At 54.7% G+C, this 20,482-nt stretch overlaps 1 protein-coding gene across 9 annotated transcripts in view; it reads right to left on the reverse strand.

The window, feature by feature from the left end:
- Positions 1–4,100: 4,100 nt before the first annotated feature.
- Positions 4,101–20,482, reverse strand: part of NEO1 (neogenin 1) — a 168,687-nt gene continuing 152,305 nt past the window's right edge. For 4 of the 9 annotated variants that reach the window (XM_077785861.1, XM_077785858.1, XM_077785859.1 and 1 more), the window contains exons 21-29: positions 20,133–20,165; positions 16,600–16,668; positions 15,158–15,305; positions 13,514–13,752; positions 12,919–13,011; positions 11,012–11,170; positions 9,117–9,350; positions 8,528–8,664; positions 4,101–6,596 (exon numbers count right to left, since the gene is read on the reverse strand). In XM_077785861.1, the coding sequence (XP_077641987.1) occupies positions 6,513–6,596; positions 8,528–8,664; positions 9,117–9,350; positions 11,012–11,170; positions 12,919–13,011; positions 13,514–13,752; positions 15,158–15,305; positions 16,600–16,668; positions 20,133–20,165 (1,196 nt within the window). In that variant the 3' untranslated portion in view covers positions 4,101–6,512. The remainder of the gene's footprint in view (positions 6,597–8,527; positions 8,665–9,116; positions 9,351–11,011; positions 11,171–12,918; positions 13,012–13,513; positions 13,753–15,157; positions 15,306–16,599; positions 16,669–20,132; positions 20,166–20,482) is intronic. The other 5 variants (XM_077785864.1, XM_077785860.1, XM_077785857.1 and 2 more) reach the window with 2 other exon arrangements.

The following is a 20,482-nucleotide window of genomic DNA, read 5'->3' on the forward strand; positions in this document are numbered from 1 at the left end:
GGCTGGGGCTCAGGGAAATGTCCTGGAGCTGGGGAGGGCCCTGGGCTGGGGCTGGAGATGGGAAACACCTGGGCTGGAGATGGGAAACACCTGGGCTGGAGATGGAAACACCTGGGCTGGAGATGGGAAACACCTGGGCTGGAGATGGGAAACACCTGGGGAGTGTGGGGCACAAGCAGGTTCCAGTTTGGCTTCTCCCAGTCCAGTTCCTTGCAGGAAAGACCAGCAGCTTCTCCTGTGCCTTCTTAGGTAGGAGTGGGGGGTTTTGTGGGTGACTCTCCACTGAACCCCACCTTTTGGGGTGCTGCTGGGGGCAGCTGCGGGGGAGGGCTGAGCCCTGTCCTTGGGCTCTGTCCCCTTGGCCACTCCTGCTTCTATCTGGCAGTGCTCTGGTTGGAATGGAAGGTTCTGGAAGGTTCTGGATCTGGGGATTGGGCTGTGTGCCCTGTCTGGCGGTGCCTTGTCCCTTTTGCTTTCCCCACCCACCAGCACAGCTTTTCTCCCTGCCCGGGGTCCCCGTGTCCCGCGGGGTGGCACCGGGGGGGCCGGAGCCAGGTCAGAGCCCCCCAGCAGCCCCCCTGGATGCTCCAGCTCCGCCCCGGGGCCCTGCCAGCCCTGCCCGCGGCTCTCCCGTTCCCCGCAGCGCTGCAGGCAGGAGAGAGGCGCTCCCGCAGCTGGAGGGGAGATCAGGGCAGGAGGAGTCACTGGAGGGAGAAGGGGCTCAGCAAAGCTTCAGGAGAGGAGCCTGTGCCAGCCCAGCCTTGCCTTGCCTGCACCCCCAGGGTGAGTCCTGCTTTGGGTTAAGCTAACGAGTGATGATTTCATTGCTACATCTCCAGCTTGGCTCTCCCAGCCTCTGCAGCAGCTGGAGAACATCCCTGGGTGCCAGGGCGATGTGCCCAGGGCTGGCCGTGCCTGGATTTGCAGCTACAGGAGCAGCAGCTCCTGTCCCCACGGCTGGCACTGGAGGCACCCGTGCGTTTGGGTGCTGCAAAAGGGCTGTGGTGACACTGCCACCGTGCCCAACCCGCTGTGGGCAGAGCAGCTGGGCAGCCCGAGACAGCCTCCCTGGAGAACAGGATTTCCTCCTAAGATACTGCCAGGGAAAATCGGTGTTTGCCCAAAGTTACAGCCCTGCGGGAGCCGTGGTTCCTGCACCTCTGGAGAGGGAAAGGCAGTGTGTGCTGGCAGCAGGCTGGGAAACAGGAGCTGTAATTGGCAAATAGCTGGGAAAAGTTGGTTATGGGTCACTGAAGGACAGGGATCAGGTCGCTGTCCTCGTGCAGCTGCCTCCAGCCCCGCTCAGAACATCCCCCCACAGCAAAGGGGGAGCCCCAGGGTGGGCTGAATCCTCACTGGATTTGTCTGTCCCTGGCACTCTGTGGCACTCTGGCTTTCCTGTCCCACCCCAGGCAGGTGTGCAGGCTGGGGCTGGGGGTGTTGTCCACTCTTCCACTTTTATGCTCATGTTCCTGTGGCTGCCAGGGCTTCTCTCTCCCTTTCCAAGCTTGCCGTGCCCTGTCAGTCCTGTGTGTTTCCTGGAATGTCCCCTGCACTTCCAGGGTGCCACTGCCCTGCAGAGCTGGCACAGCTGCTCTGGGGGCAGGATTTGATTGTGTCTGGAAGGTTCTGGAGAGCCACAGTGCAGCTCCAAGCTTGGCTTTCAAGAGTCACATGGGGCAGGTGTGCAACCTGCTGAAAGCCTCTCCTGATCTTTCTGATCTCAGAAACAGGCTGGGAGAGCTGGGGGTGCTCACCTGGAGAGGAGAAGGCTCCAGGGAGAGCTCAGAGCCCCTGCCAGGGCCTGAAGGGGCTGCAGGAGAGCTGGAGAGGGACTGGGGACAAGGGATGGAGGGACAGGACACAGGGAATGGCTCCCACTGCCAGAGGGCAGGGACGGATGGGAAATTGGGAAGGAATTGTTGCCTGTGAGGGTGTGCAGCCCTGGCACAGCTGTGGCTGCCCCTGGATCCCTGGCAGTGCCCAAGGCCAGGCTGGACACTGGGCCCTGGAGCAGCCTGGGATGGTGGAAGGTGTCCCTGGCCATGGCGGGGTAAGATTGGAATTGGGCTTTAAGGTCCCTTCCATCCAAATCATTCTGGGATCCTGAGAAAAGCTGCACTGGTTCAGTGGTTTTGGTAAAAGCTGTTGAGTTGAATCACTCTGAGCTGCTGCAGAAATGGTTGTACTGAGCTCTAAAGAGGGTTTAGGATCAAGCCTAGTCTCGTTCAGGAGGAGATGGCTGGTTGCTCTCATTGGTCAACAGCCTGCAAGTGTCACCCAATTTATTGCAGGGGTTTGAGGCAACCCTTGGTTCTGGGAAGCCAAAACTCCCTTGGAAAATCTGGGATTTCCAGCGTGAGCCGCTCCCTGAGCTGCCCCTGGGAAGCAGCAGCATCCGCGGGGTGCCTCGTCCCTTCCAGGAGCCGGGCTCAGCAGCGAGCGAGGCACCGCTGCCATCTGCTGTCCCCGGGCTGCGCTGCCGCCGGCCCGGCTCGGCACGGCTCGGCTCGGCTCGGCACGGCCACACGGCCAAGGGGAAGCGAGCACCGGGCTGGGAAGGGGCTCAGCTGGAAGAGGAGCTCAGGGGACCCTGCGCCTCGGCACCATTCCCTGGCAGGGCACAGCCGGGGCTCGGGCTCTGCCCCAGAGCAGGATGAGAGGAGAGCAAGCGGCGCCGGGGGAGGCTCAGGTTGGACACCGGGAGGAATTTCAGGCGTTGGAATGAGCTGCCCAGGGGTGTCTGGAGTCCCCATCCCTGGACACGTCCAAGGAATTGCTGGATGTGGCACAGGCTGGGTTCGATGGTCCCGGAGCTCTTTCGGCAGCTCGGTGATGCCGTGTGAATCCCGGGGGAGCTCAGCTGTGCCCGGCAGTGCCCCCGGGCCCGGAGCTGCGCTCGGGGAGTCCGGCAGGCTTCATCCGCGCTCCCTGGACACGGCAGAAGCTCCCCGGGCTGCTGCCCCGGGCCAGCAGCTCCGCCGGGCTGAGCCGGCCCTGCCCGTCCCCCCGGGCTCCTGCCCGTCCCCCCGGGCTGCTGCCCGTCCCCCCGGGCTCCTGCCCGTCCCCCCGGGCTGCTGCCCGTCCCCCCGGGCTCCTGCCCGTCCCCCCGGGCTCCTGCCCGTCCCCCCGGGCTGCTGCCCGTCCCCCCGGGCTGAGCCGGCCCTGCCCGTCCCCCCGGGCTCCTGCCCGTCCCTCCGGGCCGCTGCCCGTCCCCCCGGGCTCCTGCCCGTCCCCCCGGGCTCCTGCCCGTCCCCCCGGGCTGCTGCCCGTCCCCCCGGGCTGAGCCGGCCCTGCCCGTCCCCCCGGGCTCCTGCCCGTCCCCCCGGGCTGCTGCCCGTCCCCCCGGGCTCCTGCCCGTCCCCCCGGGCTCCTGCCCGTCCCCCCGGGCTGCTGCCCGTCCCCCCGGGCTGAGCCGGCCCTGCCCGTCCCCCCGGGCTCCTGCCCGTCCCTCCGGGCCGCTGCCCGTCCCCCCGGGCTCCTGCCCGTCCCCCCGGGCTCCTGCCCGTCCCCCCGGGCTGCTGCCCGTCCCCCCGGGCTGAGCCGGCCCTGCCCGTCCCCCCGGGCTGCTGCCCGTCCCCCCGGGCTCCTGCCCGTCCCCCCGGGCTCCTGCCCGTCCCCCCGGGCTCCTGCCCGTCCCCCCGGGCTCCTGCCCGTCCCCCCGGGCTCCTGCCCAGCGCGGTGTGGCACCACTCGGGGACAGCGCTGTGACCGGGCAGAGGCCGCCGGCCACAAGGAGATCAATCCTGCACGACACAATCCAGAATCAGAAAGTGCGACAGCCCGTGCTCGTGGTGTTGTTTTTCCAATGATTTCCCAGTTTATTAAGGCTATTATTTGTACTTGCCCTGGTTTGAACCCCTTCCTTCTCTGCTTGCTAATTAAAAGGTGATATTTTTACTGTGGAGCTTTGAAAGACAGGAAAATGCTCCAAGTTCAGTGTCTGCATAAAGCCGGAGGGAGGGAGAACAGTTCTGTTCTTGTTTCTTTGGAGAACACAACCCACAGCAAGGGAAAAAAGGGCAAGTAAAACCCCAAACATGGTTACTGAACCCACTACGAATAAATTAAACAAACTCTCCAAGCAGGACAGGAGTTGATTGGATTTAAAAAAGTGTATTGGATGCCCAATACAAAATAATAAACATGAAGTTATTAAAAAAGGCCATAGAGGATACAGCAAATACTACAGAAAAGCAAAAAAAATTGTACAGAAAGGTCGACATCTACAGCAGTCCTTGAAATCCTTCTACATGAGAATCATAGAACAATGTACAGGTTTGGTTTGTTCCTTTTCCCCAAATGTCTGAGGGAAGCTGTCACTGCACAGCTGGACTATGACACTACAAGGATACACAATGTTCCAAAGTTAAAATCACAGGATATGTAAGAAAACGTAGCATTAAAATGTGAAAAAGTGCAATACAGATTGTACACTGAATTGAATAAATGTTTTTTCTTTTTTTTTTTCAGTTTAACCTTAAAAAACCAACTTTGAACAGTTGTTTTATCATTAAAAATATTCCCCCTCCCCAAATTCAATGACAATATTAACATTCATGGTGTTCTACATAAGGAATATTCACAAAGGCCCCCAGCTGGGAATACTGTGTGTGTAGGATGGCATTTCTTTGGGTATAGGTAAAAAATAGGCAAAGGAACAGATCCACACCCTCCTTTCAGGCCAGGTGTGGATTTTATTCTTTAAATACATGTTCTGTAGCTTATTTTGCCCTGAATTGTACTGGATTAAAGTCCAAACATTAATTATCCAGGTGGCCCATGGTGCTACAATTTATTTAATTCCCTCCCCTCCCTCAGTAATAAATAAATGCAGGAAATGGCCCAGAAATGACAGCACGGTCCAGGAAAAGAAAGGAAGTGACCCCACCCTCAATCCCTGCTCTCCCTTCTCCCAGGGAAGCTCAGCTCCAGGGGATAACAGAAATTCTTTTTGCAACTTCAGTGGGAATCTCCTGGCAGAGGCACAGAGGGGCCTGAGCTTCCCAAATGCCAGGCCCTGAACCATCAGGAAGTTTGGGATTCCTTTTATCCTGGAAGTGAAACCGCACAGGAGCTATTGGCAGCTGGTTGGGGTTTCTTTCTCTTTTTTTTATTTCTCATTTAAGTGAACTCCAGCCCTTTTTTAATGCAGAGAAGGACAGAGCCAGGCAAGCACACAAAGAGAGAAGGAAAACCCCTCTCCTCCCTTTCCAGACAGCTCTGTGAACAGCACCTGGGTCACCAGTACTGGGTTTATTTTTACATGGTTTCCAAAGTGTAAAAAAAATACATTTTTGCCTTGTTTTGTGTCCGAGGAATCTTTCAGAGCAGGATTCCTGCGGGAGGCCCGGGCCAGGGCCGCTGTGCAGGACCCTGTGGACACCCGGTGCTCTCCAGGCAGGAGCTGGGCTGCTGGCAATGGGAAATCCTCCTGTTCTCTGAGGCTGAGCTCTCACGCTGCACTTCCAAGGCTCCTGAGCCATCTGTAAACCACCACCAACAAAACAGCTGCCAAAAGAAGCTTCCTGTGGGGTCACCTAGCCAGGAGAACCCTGATTCCCAGGAGGAATTCTCGGAATATTCCTCAAGGAGACTCCTCCTGCACTCAGTGACCAGACACACAGTACAGCTGAAGATGTTTCCTTGTTCTTCAGTCTTCCCAGTCACTGGAAAAAGCCAGGAAAACAACAGAACCCTCCCCAGGATCCCCAACCCTTCCCCAGCTACTTCTCCCCCCACTCAAAATATTGAAACTGCACAAAAAGCGACAAACAAGGCTCTCCAATTACACCTCAATTCAAACAGACCGGGAATCTCACAGTGATGAGAGGAGAAAGTCAGGCTTTTAATAATTATAATATAAAAATAATAAAAAAAGCTTACAAAGAGCAGTGCAGCATCCCAAAAGGCCATGGATTAACTGCCAGAAGGGGACGTAATTATACGCAGAATAAAAAACAGAACAGAACAACCCACACTGGCAATGAATTTTCATACACAATAGAACAAGCAGTCAAACCTCAGCCTAGGCTGTGGAAAACAACAGTTTCTCCCTTTTTTTTTTTTTTATTACAATATTTTTTTCCTTTTTATAAAAAAAGATAAAATAAAAACACAAATAAAATTGTACATAAATGCCAATGTCCAACACTGAAAAGGCAGGGCAATCACACCACTGAGACAAAACCTGACCAGAAAAAAACTAATGGCGAGTCCACTTTGCTTTGCTTTTGTCCTGCTGGATCCCAGCCTGGCTGGCGTGGCCCGTCCTGCCGGGCGCTGCTGGAACCCGGCGTGGCTCCCTGCAGGACAAGGGGTGACACTGGCGTCACCTCGGGCTGGCTCCTCTCCTCCTCCCTCCATTGCTCTCATGTGCTGTCCCTCTTTCTGGTTTGTTCATTTTTTTTTCTCTCTTTTTTTTTTTTTTTTTTTTTTTTTTTTTAGCGTTTCCTCTGTACAACTCCTTGTGTTGCAAGGCTGAGTCCGAGGCTGGCGGCGGCTGCGGGCGCTCAGGCCGTGGTGATGGCGTTGAGGTCCTTCATCAGTCCTTCCAGGTGGGCCATTTCTTTGGTCAGCTCGTCCGGCTCGTAGCTCTGCGGGCAGGAAAGGGTCACTCACACAGAGCCAGGAGGGGGCACGCCCTGGGCAGGTGCTGAGCCAGCACACCTGGATTTATCCATGGATAACTAAAATCCCTCTTTTCCAAGTGTGGGCACTCCCTGGGGAGGCGCTGAGCCCCACTCAGGAGTGAGCACACCTGGATTTATCCATGGATAACTAAAATCCCTCTTTTCCAAGTGCAGCTCTTGGGCAGCCGTGGTTCAGAGCTCCACTGATCAGGCCCTGTTTTCCTGTCTCAATCCCTGCCTTTGAACCAAAGCAGGAAAAGAAGGATCTCCCCAGCTTAACAGGAAAAAAGGGAGAAGGAATACTTCAACCAAGCTGCTTTGGGATCAGGACAGCTGCTAAAGCCACACGTTTTTAGGCTCAGGGGTCTCGTTTCTGTCACCGCTGTGGACAGACCGTGGCCTGGCTCATCTCCAAACCCCTCCTGACCAAGTCCTTCCCAGGTCTGAGCAGTTTCCAGCCCTGACCTGCTCTCACACACAAACCTCCTCCTTCATTTCAACAGCCAAGAACTTGCAGTTTACCAAAGCTCTGCCTTGTACAGCAAACTCATCCCAGCCCTCTGCCCAACACATCCTGACTGGGAGAAAGAGCAGCAGCTGGGACTGAACTCCTTCCTACAGGCTCTCCTAAAAATCCAGAATTAATTCAAATCACTACCCAGCCCTGAACCTCATATTTAAATTTGTAATTTACATTTTAAAAATCATAGTTGAACCAGTAATTGAATCTGGTTTTTTGTGCTGACTCTACCTTGCACTAATACATTAATGAAAAAAAGTATTAATGGCTCTATTTAAATATTACAAATTAGATGAGGAGTATGGGTTTGGTACTGACCAAACAAAAGGAATAAAGCAGGAGTGACAGAAGCACAAAAGGGCACCAAGATCAAGTTTCCAGACCAGCACATAGAGAAATAAAATCAGGAGAGTAAAAAACATGTGACAAAAGGAGAATGAGGAAAAAAATTCCAAATGAGCATTTCCTGTAGCAGTGATGCAGCAGTGAATATTTGTGTATTAAAAGGTGACACAGTGGCCACAGGAGCAACTCCTTGGCCTGCAGTTTGAAAGGAAAACAGCTCTTCCAGAGCCCCACAGCAAAATATGCCTCAAAAGCTGCTTCCAAAACAGCCCAACAAGGCTGCACCCTTCCCAAAAGTCAGGAAACTTTCCTCTGATAATTTACAAATATTTTTTGGGATGATGGCTTGGAACACACTGACATTAATGTCAAATGTTCCATCTGCAATGGCACTGGGATTACTCAGGGAATGGCACTGGGAATGCCCTGCAGAGCTCAGGGTGGCACTGGGAATGCCCTGCAGAGCTGGGGAATGGCACTGGGAATGCCCTGCAGAGCTCAGGTGGCACTGGGAATGCCCTGCAGAGCTGGGGAATGGCACTGGGAATGCCCTGCAGAGCTCAGGTGGCACTGGGAATGCCCTGCAGAGCTGGGGAATGGCACTGGGAATGCCCTGCAGAGCTCAGGTGGCACTGGGAATGCCCTGCAGAGCTGGGGAATGGCACTGGGAATGCCCTGCAGAGCTCAGGTGGCACTGGGAATGCCCTGCAGAGCTGGGGAATGGCACTGGGAATGCCCTGCAGAGCTCAGGTGGCACTGGGAATGCCCTGCAGAGCTGGGGAATGGCACTGGGAATGCCCTGCAGAGCTCAGGTGGCACTGGGAATGCCCTGCAGAGCTGGGGAATGGCACTGGGAATGCACTGCAGAGCTCAGGTGGCACTGGGAATGCCCTGCAGAGCTCAGGTGGCACTGGGAATGACCTGCAGAGCTGGGGAATGGCACTGGGAATGCCCTGCAGAGCTCAGGGTGGCACTGGGAATGCCCTGCAGAGCTGGAGAAGCCCTGCCAGCCCGGGCAGGGGGTACCTACGCTCTCCGAGTCCTCCAGCATCCGCGTGGTCTCCTGCACCTCGGGGGCGCTGGGCACCACCACGGGCATGGGCGGCCGAGTCCTGCCCAAGGTGCCGATGGACGCCGTCTTCACCGCGTGCAGGGGGTGCCCAGGGGCTGCAAAGAGTTTGGGACACGGTCAGGCCCGGCTCGCTGCCTCTGCTGCCTGCTCAGGGAGCTCAGAGTAAGGAATGGCTTCCACTGCCAGGGATGGATGGGACACTGGGAAGGAATTCCTGGCTGTGAGGGTGAGGAGGCCCTGGCACAGGGTGCCCCTGGATCCCTGGCAGTGCCAAGGTCAGCCTGGACAGAGCTTGGAGCAGCCTGGGCTAGTGGAAGGTGTCCCTGCCCATGGCAGGGGCTGGAACTGGATAGGCTCTAAAGCTCCCTTTCAACCCAAAGAGTCTGGGATGATCCCATGAAGGAAAAGGATTCTATCGGGAGAAAAGGAATGCCTCAGTTACGGAGTGCTGGATTTTAATTGTCAAATCCACGTGCAGGAAACGACAGCGAGAGAACTGCCCCCGGCCTGTGCCGTGTTTCCGCTGTTGCCCAAATCCCTCGCTCACCTTGCTGTGTCAGCAGGGGCGTGCTGGGCAGGGCAGGGTCGAAGGGGCCCCCGGCGGGCACGGCGGGCACGGCGAAGCTCTTGAGGGGGTGCGAGGGGCGCACGTGGGCCGTGGGGGGACCCTGGGGCTCCTCCTCCGCGGGCAGGAACGGCCCCTCGGGCTCGGCCAGCTCCGCGCTGGGCACGGCCGAGGCTGCCGGCATCGTGTCCGTGCTGGGCGTGTTCCGGACGGACTCTGCAACACACACGGAGCAGGGATCATCCCACACACCCCAACACACACAGGGATCATCCCTGACACCCCAACACACACGGAGCAGGGATCATCCCACACACCCCAACACACACAGGGATCATCCCTGACACCCCAACACACACAGAGCAGGGATCATCCCACACACCCCAACACACACAGAGCAGGGATCATCCCTGACACCCCAACACACACCCGACAGCAGGGATCATCCCTGACACCCCAACACACACAGGGATCATCCCTGACACCCCAACACACACGGAGCAGGGATCATCCCACACACCCCAACACACACAGGGATCATCCCTGACACCCCAACACACACGGAGCAGGGATCATCCCACACACCCCAACACACACGGAGCAGGGATCATCCCACACACCCCAACACACACAGGGATCATCCCTGACACCCCAACACACACAGAGCAGGGATCATCCCACACACCCCAACACACACAGAGCAGGGATCATCCCACACACCCCAACACACACAGAGCAGGGATCATCCCACACACCCCAACACACATGGAGCAGGGATCATCCCACACACCCCAACACACACAGGGATCATCCCTGACACCCCAACACACACAGAGCAGGGATCATCCCACACACCCCAACACACACCCCAACACACACCCGACAGCAGGGATCATCCCTGACACTGCAACACACACCCCAACAACACAGGGATCATCCCTGACACTGCAACACACACACACACACCAGGGATTACCCCTGGCTGCAGCCGGCTCCTCAGGGACACAGCTCCTCCTCCCAGGCTGGCTGTGCAGGGAATGACCCTGGCCCACTGAATGGGAGCTAAATGGGCTGAGAGCTGAGTGACTCCACCTCTCACACTTCGGCACTGAACCAGCTCCATGATCCACTCCTCAGACAAACAGCACAGAACACCAATCTCCTTGTGCCCCAGAATACCAAAGTATTGGCATTTTTAACTAGGAACTCTTCACAGCACTGGGGTGGTCACACTTGAAACCCATTTACTGAGACTCATGGAATGGTTAGGGCTGGAATGGACCTTGCAGCCTCAGGAACTGTTTTCATAAGGAAACAACGCTTTTGGCTGTGATGCCTTCAAATGTTGACCTTAAAGTAGAGAAGCTCAGAGTTCACTTCATCCCAGGGGTTACCCACGTGCACATTTAGCAGCACCATTGCTTTGGGATTCTTCAGAGCACTGGAGACTTCAGTGCTCTCTGAAGCTACTGCAAATGATTCTGATCAAGCCTGAAAGTGCTGCGTGGAAATCACCCCCATTCTCTGTGCGTCCCCATTTTCAGTAGCCAAGCCTGGACTTCCCTTCCCTGCTGGTTTCAAATTGTATTAATTAGGGGAAAATTACCCCATGAAGCAGCTCAGAGTTACTCTGATGTTTCAGACTCCAGGGCAGAGGCTTTAGCAGAAGGAATCCCTGTTTGGAGCTGTGAGTAGAACATGAAACCCCCTTTTCCAAGGGCACCACCACGGATGCCAAGGATCAGTATCTGACCTGCCCAGGAAAGCCCATCCTCATGGAACCCAGAGAGGAGACTGAGCCAGCTTCAGGCTGGGATTCCCAGGAGTTTCCCTGGCTGCTGCACAGAGCAGCACCTCCCTGAGGGTCGGTCTCTCACCTGTGGAGTCGGCCCTGTCCGAATGGGACATGGCAGAGCCCAGGGGCCACGGGCTGAGCTGGTGCTGCAGGAAGCTGCGGGTTGGAGAGGCGAGGCTGCCGGAGTGGAAATGGTGGTGAGGGGGGTCGAGGGAATGGATGGGATGAGCACTAATCACAGCTGTGGATGAACACAAGACAGAGAAACACTTAACACACACACACAGGACAGGCTGGGGACTCCCCTCCCTGCTCCCTTTGCCAGCAGGGAGCCAGACCCTCGGCTGATTCACAACCCAGCTTCAACCCCTGGGTTATCACACCTCAAACGTGCTTAGGACAAAAAAATCACCCAACTACAGCCCCAAAAGCTGCCACCAGCTCCTAATGCACTGCTTGATCCCAAGGAAAAGTTCAGAAGAAGAGTAAAGAGCATACAGATCTGTTATTTACATATATTGATACTGATGTTATCTACATATATTGATAAAGAGGAAATGAGGTGTTAAACAATAAACAGCCGTCTGCTTCCCAGTATCCTTCCAGAATTTCTGTACTCCAGGAGGCAAAGAAGGAAGTCACTAGGTACACACCATGACTGCAAATGAGACTAAAGTGGCACAGTGAATGACCAGAATTCAGTACTTGGGAGGTAATTAATGACTCCAAGTCATTATTATCAGAGTTATCTGAACTCCAGTGCGTGGCAGAAAGCCATGGCAGGTTTGCAGGCCCAGGGCTGGACACATGGAATGGCCCTGGTGGGCTTCACGTGCCAGGGAGAGCTCCCTGGGGAGCTCCTGCCAGGAGGGCACCTGCAGCCCCCACAGTGGATGTTCCACAGCATCCACAGGACATCCTGCAGCCCCCACAGTGGATGTTCCACTCCCACAGTCCTGGCATGGGACAGGCACCCATCACACACCCATGTGTGGCACAGACCAGCTCCAAGGAATTCAGTGTCAAACTGCATCCCCTGCTCCCTGCTCACACACGGAGAGCTGGGAGACAACAAGGAGCTCACAGTAGTTAGTGTAAAACCAAGAAACCACAAGCTACCCTTGGAAAAAGGTCATAGAGCAAGAAGAGTCACAAATTGAGCAATCAGGTCATCAGGACACTTGAAAAGGTAGGTAGGGATCAAGAACACCAAGTCCTCAGTTCAGTTTTTAATTAAAGTAAAAAGAAAGTGGAAATGTAATGAACTACTCTGAAATAATTCCATAAAATGGAGGGGTTGTGGCAGCAGTCACCTGGCTACAGGTGGAACATGATCACAGAGCCCAGGGAAGTCTAAAGCTCAGCCTGGGTGAGCTTGGTGTGATTTTACCTCCCAGTTCTGCCCCTGCACAGTAACTCCTGAGCTTCTCACGGTGTTCTCACCCAGGGTTTCAGTCTGGCTCTTCAGAGGATCAGCCAAATCCCTTTCCATCTTGGAGTCATTTGAAAACTCCAGATATATTCTTTAATTCCAAAACTATTTCATAATAATGGTAATTTTGGTATCAGAGAAGGATCCCAGGGCAAAGAGGAACTCGGAGGGAAGTCAGAGAAGGCTCTGAGAGCAGCGACTGCAGAGATAAAGGGGCTGGAAACTGCCTGGGCTGGGAGGGGAAACCCAACAGCGAGGAACCTGACAGAGATTCCAGCTCTCTGCAGCTCTGTGGGGCAGCTGGACCCTGGCAGAGCTCCAAGGGAATGGCTACAAGAAGCAGCCAGGCCCACGGGCTGTCCCTGCGAGCCAGACAGGGACAGACAGATCTGCACGTGCTCCTGCCCTCGCCCCAGTACTCCCAGGCCCTTCTAACGTGGCCTCACTCTGCCTGCACCAGCAGGGCTCAGGAGCCTCCTCCGAGCTGCTCCTGCTGCCCAGAAGGGATTTCCTGGGAGCAGGGAGTGGCTGCAGCAGGAATGGCGGTGTTCACTTACGCTGAGGCGGCTGAGAATCAAAAGGCATCATCATCTTGGGCCTCATGCCCCTCCTTCCTGCCAGCGTGGACATGCTGTCCTCTGACTCGTGTCCTGAGGGGAAAGAGCCACGTTACTGCTCTGCTCCTGAGCCACGGCAGCATTCCCACATCCTCCCTCTGCTCCTGCTCCCAGGCAGCTCTTGGAGCCGCCAGGGACAAAAACAGCCCCTTCCCCCTTTGCTGGAAGGTGGGAAGAAGATGGTGAGGGTGAGGATTTTTGGGAATGGAGAAACTCTCCAGGCCCCAGTGCAAGCTTCTGGCACTGATTCGGCTCTGGGCTGAAAGGTCAGAAACAACTCCAGTGCTTTAATATGACATGAGATGATCTTCTCATTACTAATCAGTATTCACCAAGAGAAAGTAATGATCTAACTCTTGTATGCTCCATTTCCTCGCTAAAACATGTGATCCAACCTTTTCAGAGTCTCAGAAACTGGGAACAAACCCAATTCACTACTTGGAAAATAAGAACAGAGAAGAGTAACTTCATCATGTCTCAATGAAGTGATGCCACCAGCCACAGTGAATGTCCTTCAGCCCTCATGGGCTCCCACCTCGGTAGGAATTCCGCCTCTGATGGATATTGCTGTCCATGGAGTTGTCCACCGGGGTGATGTCCTGGGAGTTGCGAGGGATCGGGGTGTCTGTCATGATGGGATTGGGATCTGGGGATTTATCAATGGGTTTGAGCTCCAGCCTCTCGTGATGGATCCAAAGGTCTGGAGGTTTGACATCTTTGGAGTTGCCCTTGTACTTGTGGGAGCCATTCACGGATTTGCAGGCAGCTCGTTTCCTGGGAAGGAGAGCAAAGGAGATGTTCTTCACTCTTGGAAAAGGCAATTGCTTTTTTTCCCTGGCATTTCCCTCAGGTCTTGCATCCAGCTGGGCACAAGTTTCCCTCCCACTGGGCAGGGAGCTCTGAATTTTGCACACAAGCCCCACTGACACCTCAAAGCACCTCCTGAATCCATGGAATTTGTCCCCATGTGCAGCTCTTCATTAACAAGAATTAAGTTTGCAGAAATTCTGCTCATTGAGAGAATATTCCAACGCTGTGCCCATATCCCAGGCTCAGCAAGCTCCGGCAGCAGCTGGAGGAGGAGGTGCAGCCATTCCCATCCCAAGAGGATGGGAACACAGGATTGGTGACAGGGACCTTCCTTCCAGCCCTGCTCAGGCTAGACACATCCCACTGGGGACATTCCCATCCTGCTGAGCAGCAGCAGCAAACCACAGGGAGGCAGAGATTTGGGATGGCAGCGTTTTGTGAAAGCAAGATGTAGGTTTCAGCACTCCTGCCACGCTGACTCCTCGCTTTGGGCCATGGCAAAGCTGGAGCAGGGGTCCCTTTGGGAGCAGAGCTCCTGGGAATGGCTCAGACATTGGTAAATGTCACCAACACAGCCTCTGGCAGGGCTGACTCCCAAATCCTGCTCCCACTGAGCTGATGAGCGACAGGGATCAGGTTATTCCCTGGCTGAGGGCACTCAGAAATTGAGATTTCACAGGGTTATTTCTGCCCTGAAAAGAAACACATCTCCTGGCACTGGCCCATCCCTGCTGCCCCTCCCAAGCTCAGCCCCAGGTGTGCCAGGGCCTGCTCCTCCATCCCTGCTCCCTCTCCTGCAGCTCTGCAGGGTGGTCCTGCTGCAGCAGAACAACTGCAGATTATCCAAACCTGGCTTTTCATCCCTTAAAAAGCTGTTTTGCATAACAGCATCTTTTCAAACTCCAAATGCAGCTCTGGTCTTTCAAAGAACACACAGACCCTGCAGGAGCATCGCTGCTGCAGCATTAATGCAGATGCTCTGAGGGAAGCATTCAGATACAAACACCAGGACTTTGGAGCATCACATTCAGATTCCCCTGCAGTGATCCTACTGAAAACTGGATAATGTCAGTGCACTGAGCCCACCCACGCAGGAGTGAGGAGCTGCCTGAGCTCTCCCAGCTCCCAGCACATGGATTGGCTCCACTTTGGAATAATTTCTCCTCGGGGAGGGGGGAGTGCAGGCACACCTGGAAGCACTGCCCCGATTGGTGTGTGAACTGCTGGTTTGGAACTCTGGGACACTGACAGGAAGAGCAGACCAGCAGCAGCCCCTACAGGCTGCAGGACTTAGGAGGAATCAACTCCAAATGAAGAACTGAACAGCAGGGCTCAGTAAGGCAGGCAGGCCCAGCCCCAGCCCCGTTACTTTTTCTGGTGGGACGTGGTGCGGCGCGTGCAGAACACGGCGACGATGACGACGATGACGATGGTGATGACGCCCACGGACACGATGATCACCAGCAGCATGTTGCTGTCCAGAGGGGACGTGGGGCTGCCATGGGGACTGTTACTGCCTGGGAGGGTTGGGGACGGGAGAAAAGGCTCATTTATTACACAGGAAAAGCAAGCAGTGCCCACCAAAGATGGTGGAATTAACCTGGAATCCTGCAGATCAGCAGGAGGGGATGGATCTCCTGAGAAATGTTTGTTTCTCTGGCATTTGCCAGCTGTTTAAGTACAATTGTGCATCCAGAAGTTGATTTATAGATCTATTTCCTACTGAGTCTATCAAAATTTAAGTGCAGCCTACTCAGTTATCACAAAAACCTCCCCACTCTAAGCAGAGTCAAACCTGCAGCACCACAGGCTCCCCTTGGAGCCACTGGAATTGGACCAGGAGCTCCAGGGGTGACGTGGCTCCAAAGGAAACCCTTTATCCAACAGCAGGGAGCATTCCCCTGGGCCAGGGAATCCCACCACGCAGCACTGAGCAGGAGAAGGAGCAGAGGAGGCCTTTCCCTCCCCATCTGTTCCTACAGAATGGATTTCCCACTGGCACACCGTGCCGGGAGCAGCGGTGGAAGTGCCACGGGAGCCCAGCAGCAGCAGGAACACCTCTGGAGCTGCTGCTGGAACATTCCCTGGCGAGCCTGGCTGGCAGCAGCGTGCCCATGAGGGGCTGTGCCCACGGAGGGGCTGTGGAGGGGCTGTGCCCATGAGGGGCTGTGCCCAAGGATGGGCTGTGCCCATGGAGGGGCTGTGCCCACGAGGGGCTGTGCCCACGGGGGTCTGTGCCCAAGGATGGGCTGTGCCCACGAGAGGCTGTGCCCACGAGGGGCTGTGCCCACGAGGGGCTGTGCCCGTGGAGGGGCTGTGCCCACGGGGGGCTGTGCCCACGAGGGGCTGTGCCCACGAGGGGCTGTGCCCACGGGGGTCTGTGCCCAAGGATGGGCTGTGCCCACGAGGGGCTGTGCCCACGAGGGGCTGTGCCCACGAGGGGCTGTGCCCATGGAGGGGCTGTGCCCACGAGGGGCTGTGCCCACGAGGGGCTGTGCCCACGGGGGTCTGTGCCCAAGGATGGGCTGTGCCCACGAGGGGCTGTGCCCACGAGGGGCTGTGCCCGTGGAGGGGCTGTGCCCACGGGGGGCTGTGCCCACGGGGGGCTGTGGAGGGGCTGTGCCCACGAGGGGCTGTGCCCACGAGGGGCTGTGCCCACGGGGGGCTGTGCCCACGGGGGGCTGTGCCCATGGAGGGTCTGTGCCCACGGAGGGGCTGTGCCCACGGGGGTCTGTGCCCACGGGGGACTGTGCCCACGGGGGGCTGTGCCCACGGGGGGCTGTGCCCACGGGGGTCTGTGCCCACACTCACCTCCCAGCGGGGGTTTGTAGTCCGGGCCCAAGTCCAGGGGGCGGCTCCCCTTCCCAGCAGATCCCGAGGCTGCAAAGGGACACACAGGAATTCACACACAGACACAACCCTGCACCTCTGAGTCCTTCTTTGGAACCTCCCAGAGCCCCCAGGAGCAGCTCTCCCCCCCTTTTCTGTCCCTACAACAAAATTCAGCTTTGCACAGCACCTGCCTCTCCAAGGAAAGAGTCACTTCTCCAAAGGAGCTCTTTAATGGTTTCCCAGTTATTTTTTCCTAATTAAGTCTCTCCTAATTTCACTTTAGAAACTATAACAAAGCCTATTTGCAGTAAGGCACAGGTACATGTTGAGGCACGTGGTTTTGCCACACTTGTACTGAGAGTTCACCACCCTGAAACAGGAATTATCCTAGTGTCTTTTCCTAACCCAATTCCAGCAGCTGAGGGAGACTGGAAATGAGTGGAGGATCCCAAGCACAGTAAATTAAATATTAAGGCCCTGCCTGGCCACAAAAACTTGCTTTCAGCTCCTCCCTGTTCTCCCCTGCACACCACAGGTGACAACAAAGCACCACAAAAGTGGTTTTGATGAAACCCAAGGGAACAATAAATTAGTTACATCCAAACCTGGTCCTTCCACTCTGTGTTTTCATCAAAATGCACTCGTGCAAAATTAATGACAAAAACACTGGAGTAGGGGAAACATTCAGCAGTATATATATTCCTTGGGTTACAGGGATCCAGAGTATTTTACACATTTTCACACTCTTCTACCAAAAAAAAAAAAAAAATAACACAAACCAAAACAAACAAACCCCCTGAAAAAAAAAAAAACTCCAAAAAGTGAGGCAGTGTGGAGGAGAACAGTCAGGAGAAGGATTTTTTTCTGTTAAAAATCCCCTTTAATCAAGAAGTATGAAGTGTTAGAGGATGCGTAACAAATGGAAACTGAACCTCAAGTGAGAGCCTGTGAACTGGGCCCAGAAATAAAGAAAAATTGCAAAATCAGGCAGGGGCAGGAGCGGTGGCTAAGGATGGGGAGGGGGATGAGGAGAAGTTCTGTGTGTGCACAGGGGAGCTGGAGCCTGCAGTGATGGAAAGCAAGGGAAGCTCTGCAGGACAATGGGGCATGGGAAGGACCCAGGGACCTGCCAGGATGGAGCAGACACCAGGGCTCCCTTTTTGGGGACCAAAACCCTGCAGCAGCAGAGACAGGCTGGAACAGCATCTTACACAGCCCCTGTGTAGTGAATTTGTGTCTGTCTGACCACTTCACCTGCCCTGGAAAGGGGAACCCCCAGAATGCCTGAGCCTGGTGCTGAGGAGCTGCTCCAGGCAGAGAGGCTGAGGGACAGCGGGGACACGAAGAAGCAGCAATATTTTGGGAGGGCAGTCAGACACCCTGAGCACTTCCAGTGTAGCAGCTGGAGCCTTAAAGCAGCTGAGATGATGGAAAAGGGGATGGAGAGGAGATGGCACACACTTCATATCCATCTTTCTGGTTTATGGAAAACAAGTATTTTCAAGAAGCTGAATGTCAGCCTATAAACGTGGCTGGTAACAGTAACTATGCAGATATATAATGAGAGATATATAAAATATACTGCATTTAGGCTTCCAGGAAACATCTGACAGAGTGCTGTGCAATGCTTTGTTAAAACAGCACCATAAAAAAACATGTGGAGCCTATTAACAAGATTAACAACAAATTAACTGAGAAGAATGAGAATTATTCATGAGGAATTCTTCCAGTGAGTTCTGCAAGGACCTGTGCTTGGCCAAGTGCAGCTCAGTGTCCTGAATAACTCCATGAAAGAGAAGGGAACAACTGCCCTAAGGTCAGCAAGGGACATCAAATCAGGGTGCACAATGATCCTCATGGAACCCATGTCCTCCCTGAGGAATTTAGGATGAAATTTAGGTACCCAACCAAGGTGCTTCTGAGGATCCAATTCCTAAACCCACAGATCAACAGTTTAAACCTGTAAATGCATTCCAGGGAGCCCCACTCTTACACTGTGTGACCTATTTTAAGGAACAGTTGAAGAGAGCATTTGCTGGAATTGCTTTTATTCAGGCCATGAACCTCCATGTTACAATATCCAGACAGAACATTTTAACTGTGGGTGACTTCAGGATGGGTTTACTCCATCAGAAACCTTCGTCTTTCCTTTAGGACGAGGCCAGTGCAAGCAGCTGCAGCCTGAGAGCAACAGGCCCTGAGTTCTGAGCGAGCTCTGTGCTCCAGCAGGGTGTGGGAAACAGAATCGTGTGCTGGGTTAGAGGGAAACATTAAAGCAGGGAAAGAGAGAAAAGGGCAGAGGATCAGTCCCTGTGGGTTTGCTGCCAGCCTGAGTAACTTGCTGGCTCTTTCCTGCAGGTCCCAACCCGGCAGTTCCGTGCTGCTGTCTCAGGGCAGCTGCTCAGCTCCCCTCCTGCACCTCCTCTGCCTTCCCCTTCCCACACTGCAGCTACTGCCACGATTTCAGCTCTCCTTATAGGAATTCTCAAACCAAACTCCTGCCTTTGATGATTTATAAGTAATAGGGTGTGACAAAAAATTGATCATGGCTAGGAGAACATGTTACTTTAGGATGTAACACACTGGCTGAAATGGGTTTGGAACAGGGAGAAGCAGAAAACAGCAACTTTCACCTAAAACCCACAACCTTCCCCGATTCCCTCCTGCTGCAGGTGAGCAGGACAATGACACTGGAGCATCTGCTCCCCAGACAGCCCAAAGCCCAGCCCCACCCCCAGGACACAGGGATGGGGATCAATCTACCCCTGACTGCCCCTGCTACCAGCAGAGGAAAAGCACATTTAATAAATTACTCCAAGTACCAGGCTGAGGAGCCAAGTGAGGAGCAGCTCCCTCAGAGCCCCTTTAGGATCTCTTTAATTGCATGTCTAAGCTGTTTGCCAATGGCCTTTTTAACTCATCCCTTCAGACTAATTCTCCCCTTTTTATGGGGCTTGTAGGTTATTTGGAAGAAAGCAAGAAGTGCCCTGGGATATCCACCTTCTAATTCGATGTGGGAAGCTCAAAGCTCCCATTTTTCAAGCAAACATTTTAAAACCTTAAGGCTTTTAGGAGCCAGTGCTGGGCTCCTCAGGAGAGTCTGGGCTCCAAATGAGCTGACAGGCAGAATCTCTCCTGCACAGAGCTTTCCAGGGCTTCCCTACCTTTACTGTGGAATGAATCCTCACAAGCAGCACCCAGAATCCCTTTGATCTTCCACCCCCTCATATGTGGGCAGGGCTGGATGGGGCAGCACTGGCTCCAAAGCCATTCCCCCAGCAGGATTCAGCCCTGGCACAGCCCCCGTGGCCCTTCTGGGACATCTCCACAGAGATCCCTTCACATTCCTCCCACCCACGGCCAGGAATTCCAGCTCTGCCCCTGTCAGCACAGCAGGAACCGTCCCCAGTGGGGCAGCAGGATCCTGTTCCACTTAGGAAATGTCACAGCACATGGACAGCAAAGCAGAACAGTGAGGGATGGAGAGAGGAGAAATGTGGCTGTTCATTTACCTTGGTCATTGGGCATTTTATCTGAGGACTCAGCTTAGTGGGGCAAGCACAGGGAGGAAAAAACAAGAGACACATCACAAGGATTGAAGGAGCGAGACAGAATTCCAAGTTTCCCACAGTGCAGGGTACAGCTCTTGATTCTCAGCACTAAAACACATGTGCAGAAGTGTCCAAGGCAAGCCTGGACAGGGCTTGGAGCATCCTGGGCTGGTGGGGGTGTCCCTGCTGTGAGGTCCCTCCCAACCCAATTCTGTGATAGGTTTCTATTACAATAAACTCCAAGCTCTCTCACATTTTGCTACTTGCCCATCACCATCAGCTCCTGCTGCATCCCACGAGTTCCCAGGAGC

The sequence above is a fragment of the Lonchura striata genome, chromosome 11, assembly GCF_046129695.1.
Source record: "Lonchura striata isolate bLonStr1 chromosome 11, bLonStr1.mat, whole genome shotgun sequence".
NCBI lineage: Eukaryota > Metazoa > Chordata > Aves > Passeriformes > Estrildidae > Lonchura > Lonchura striata.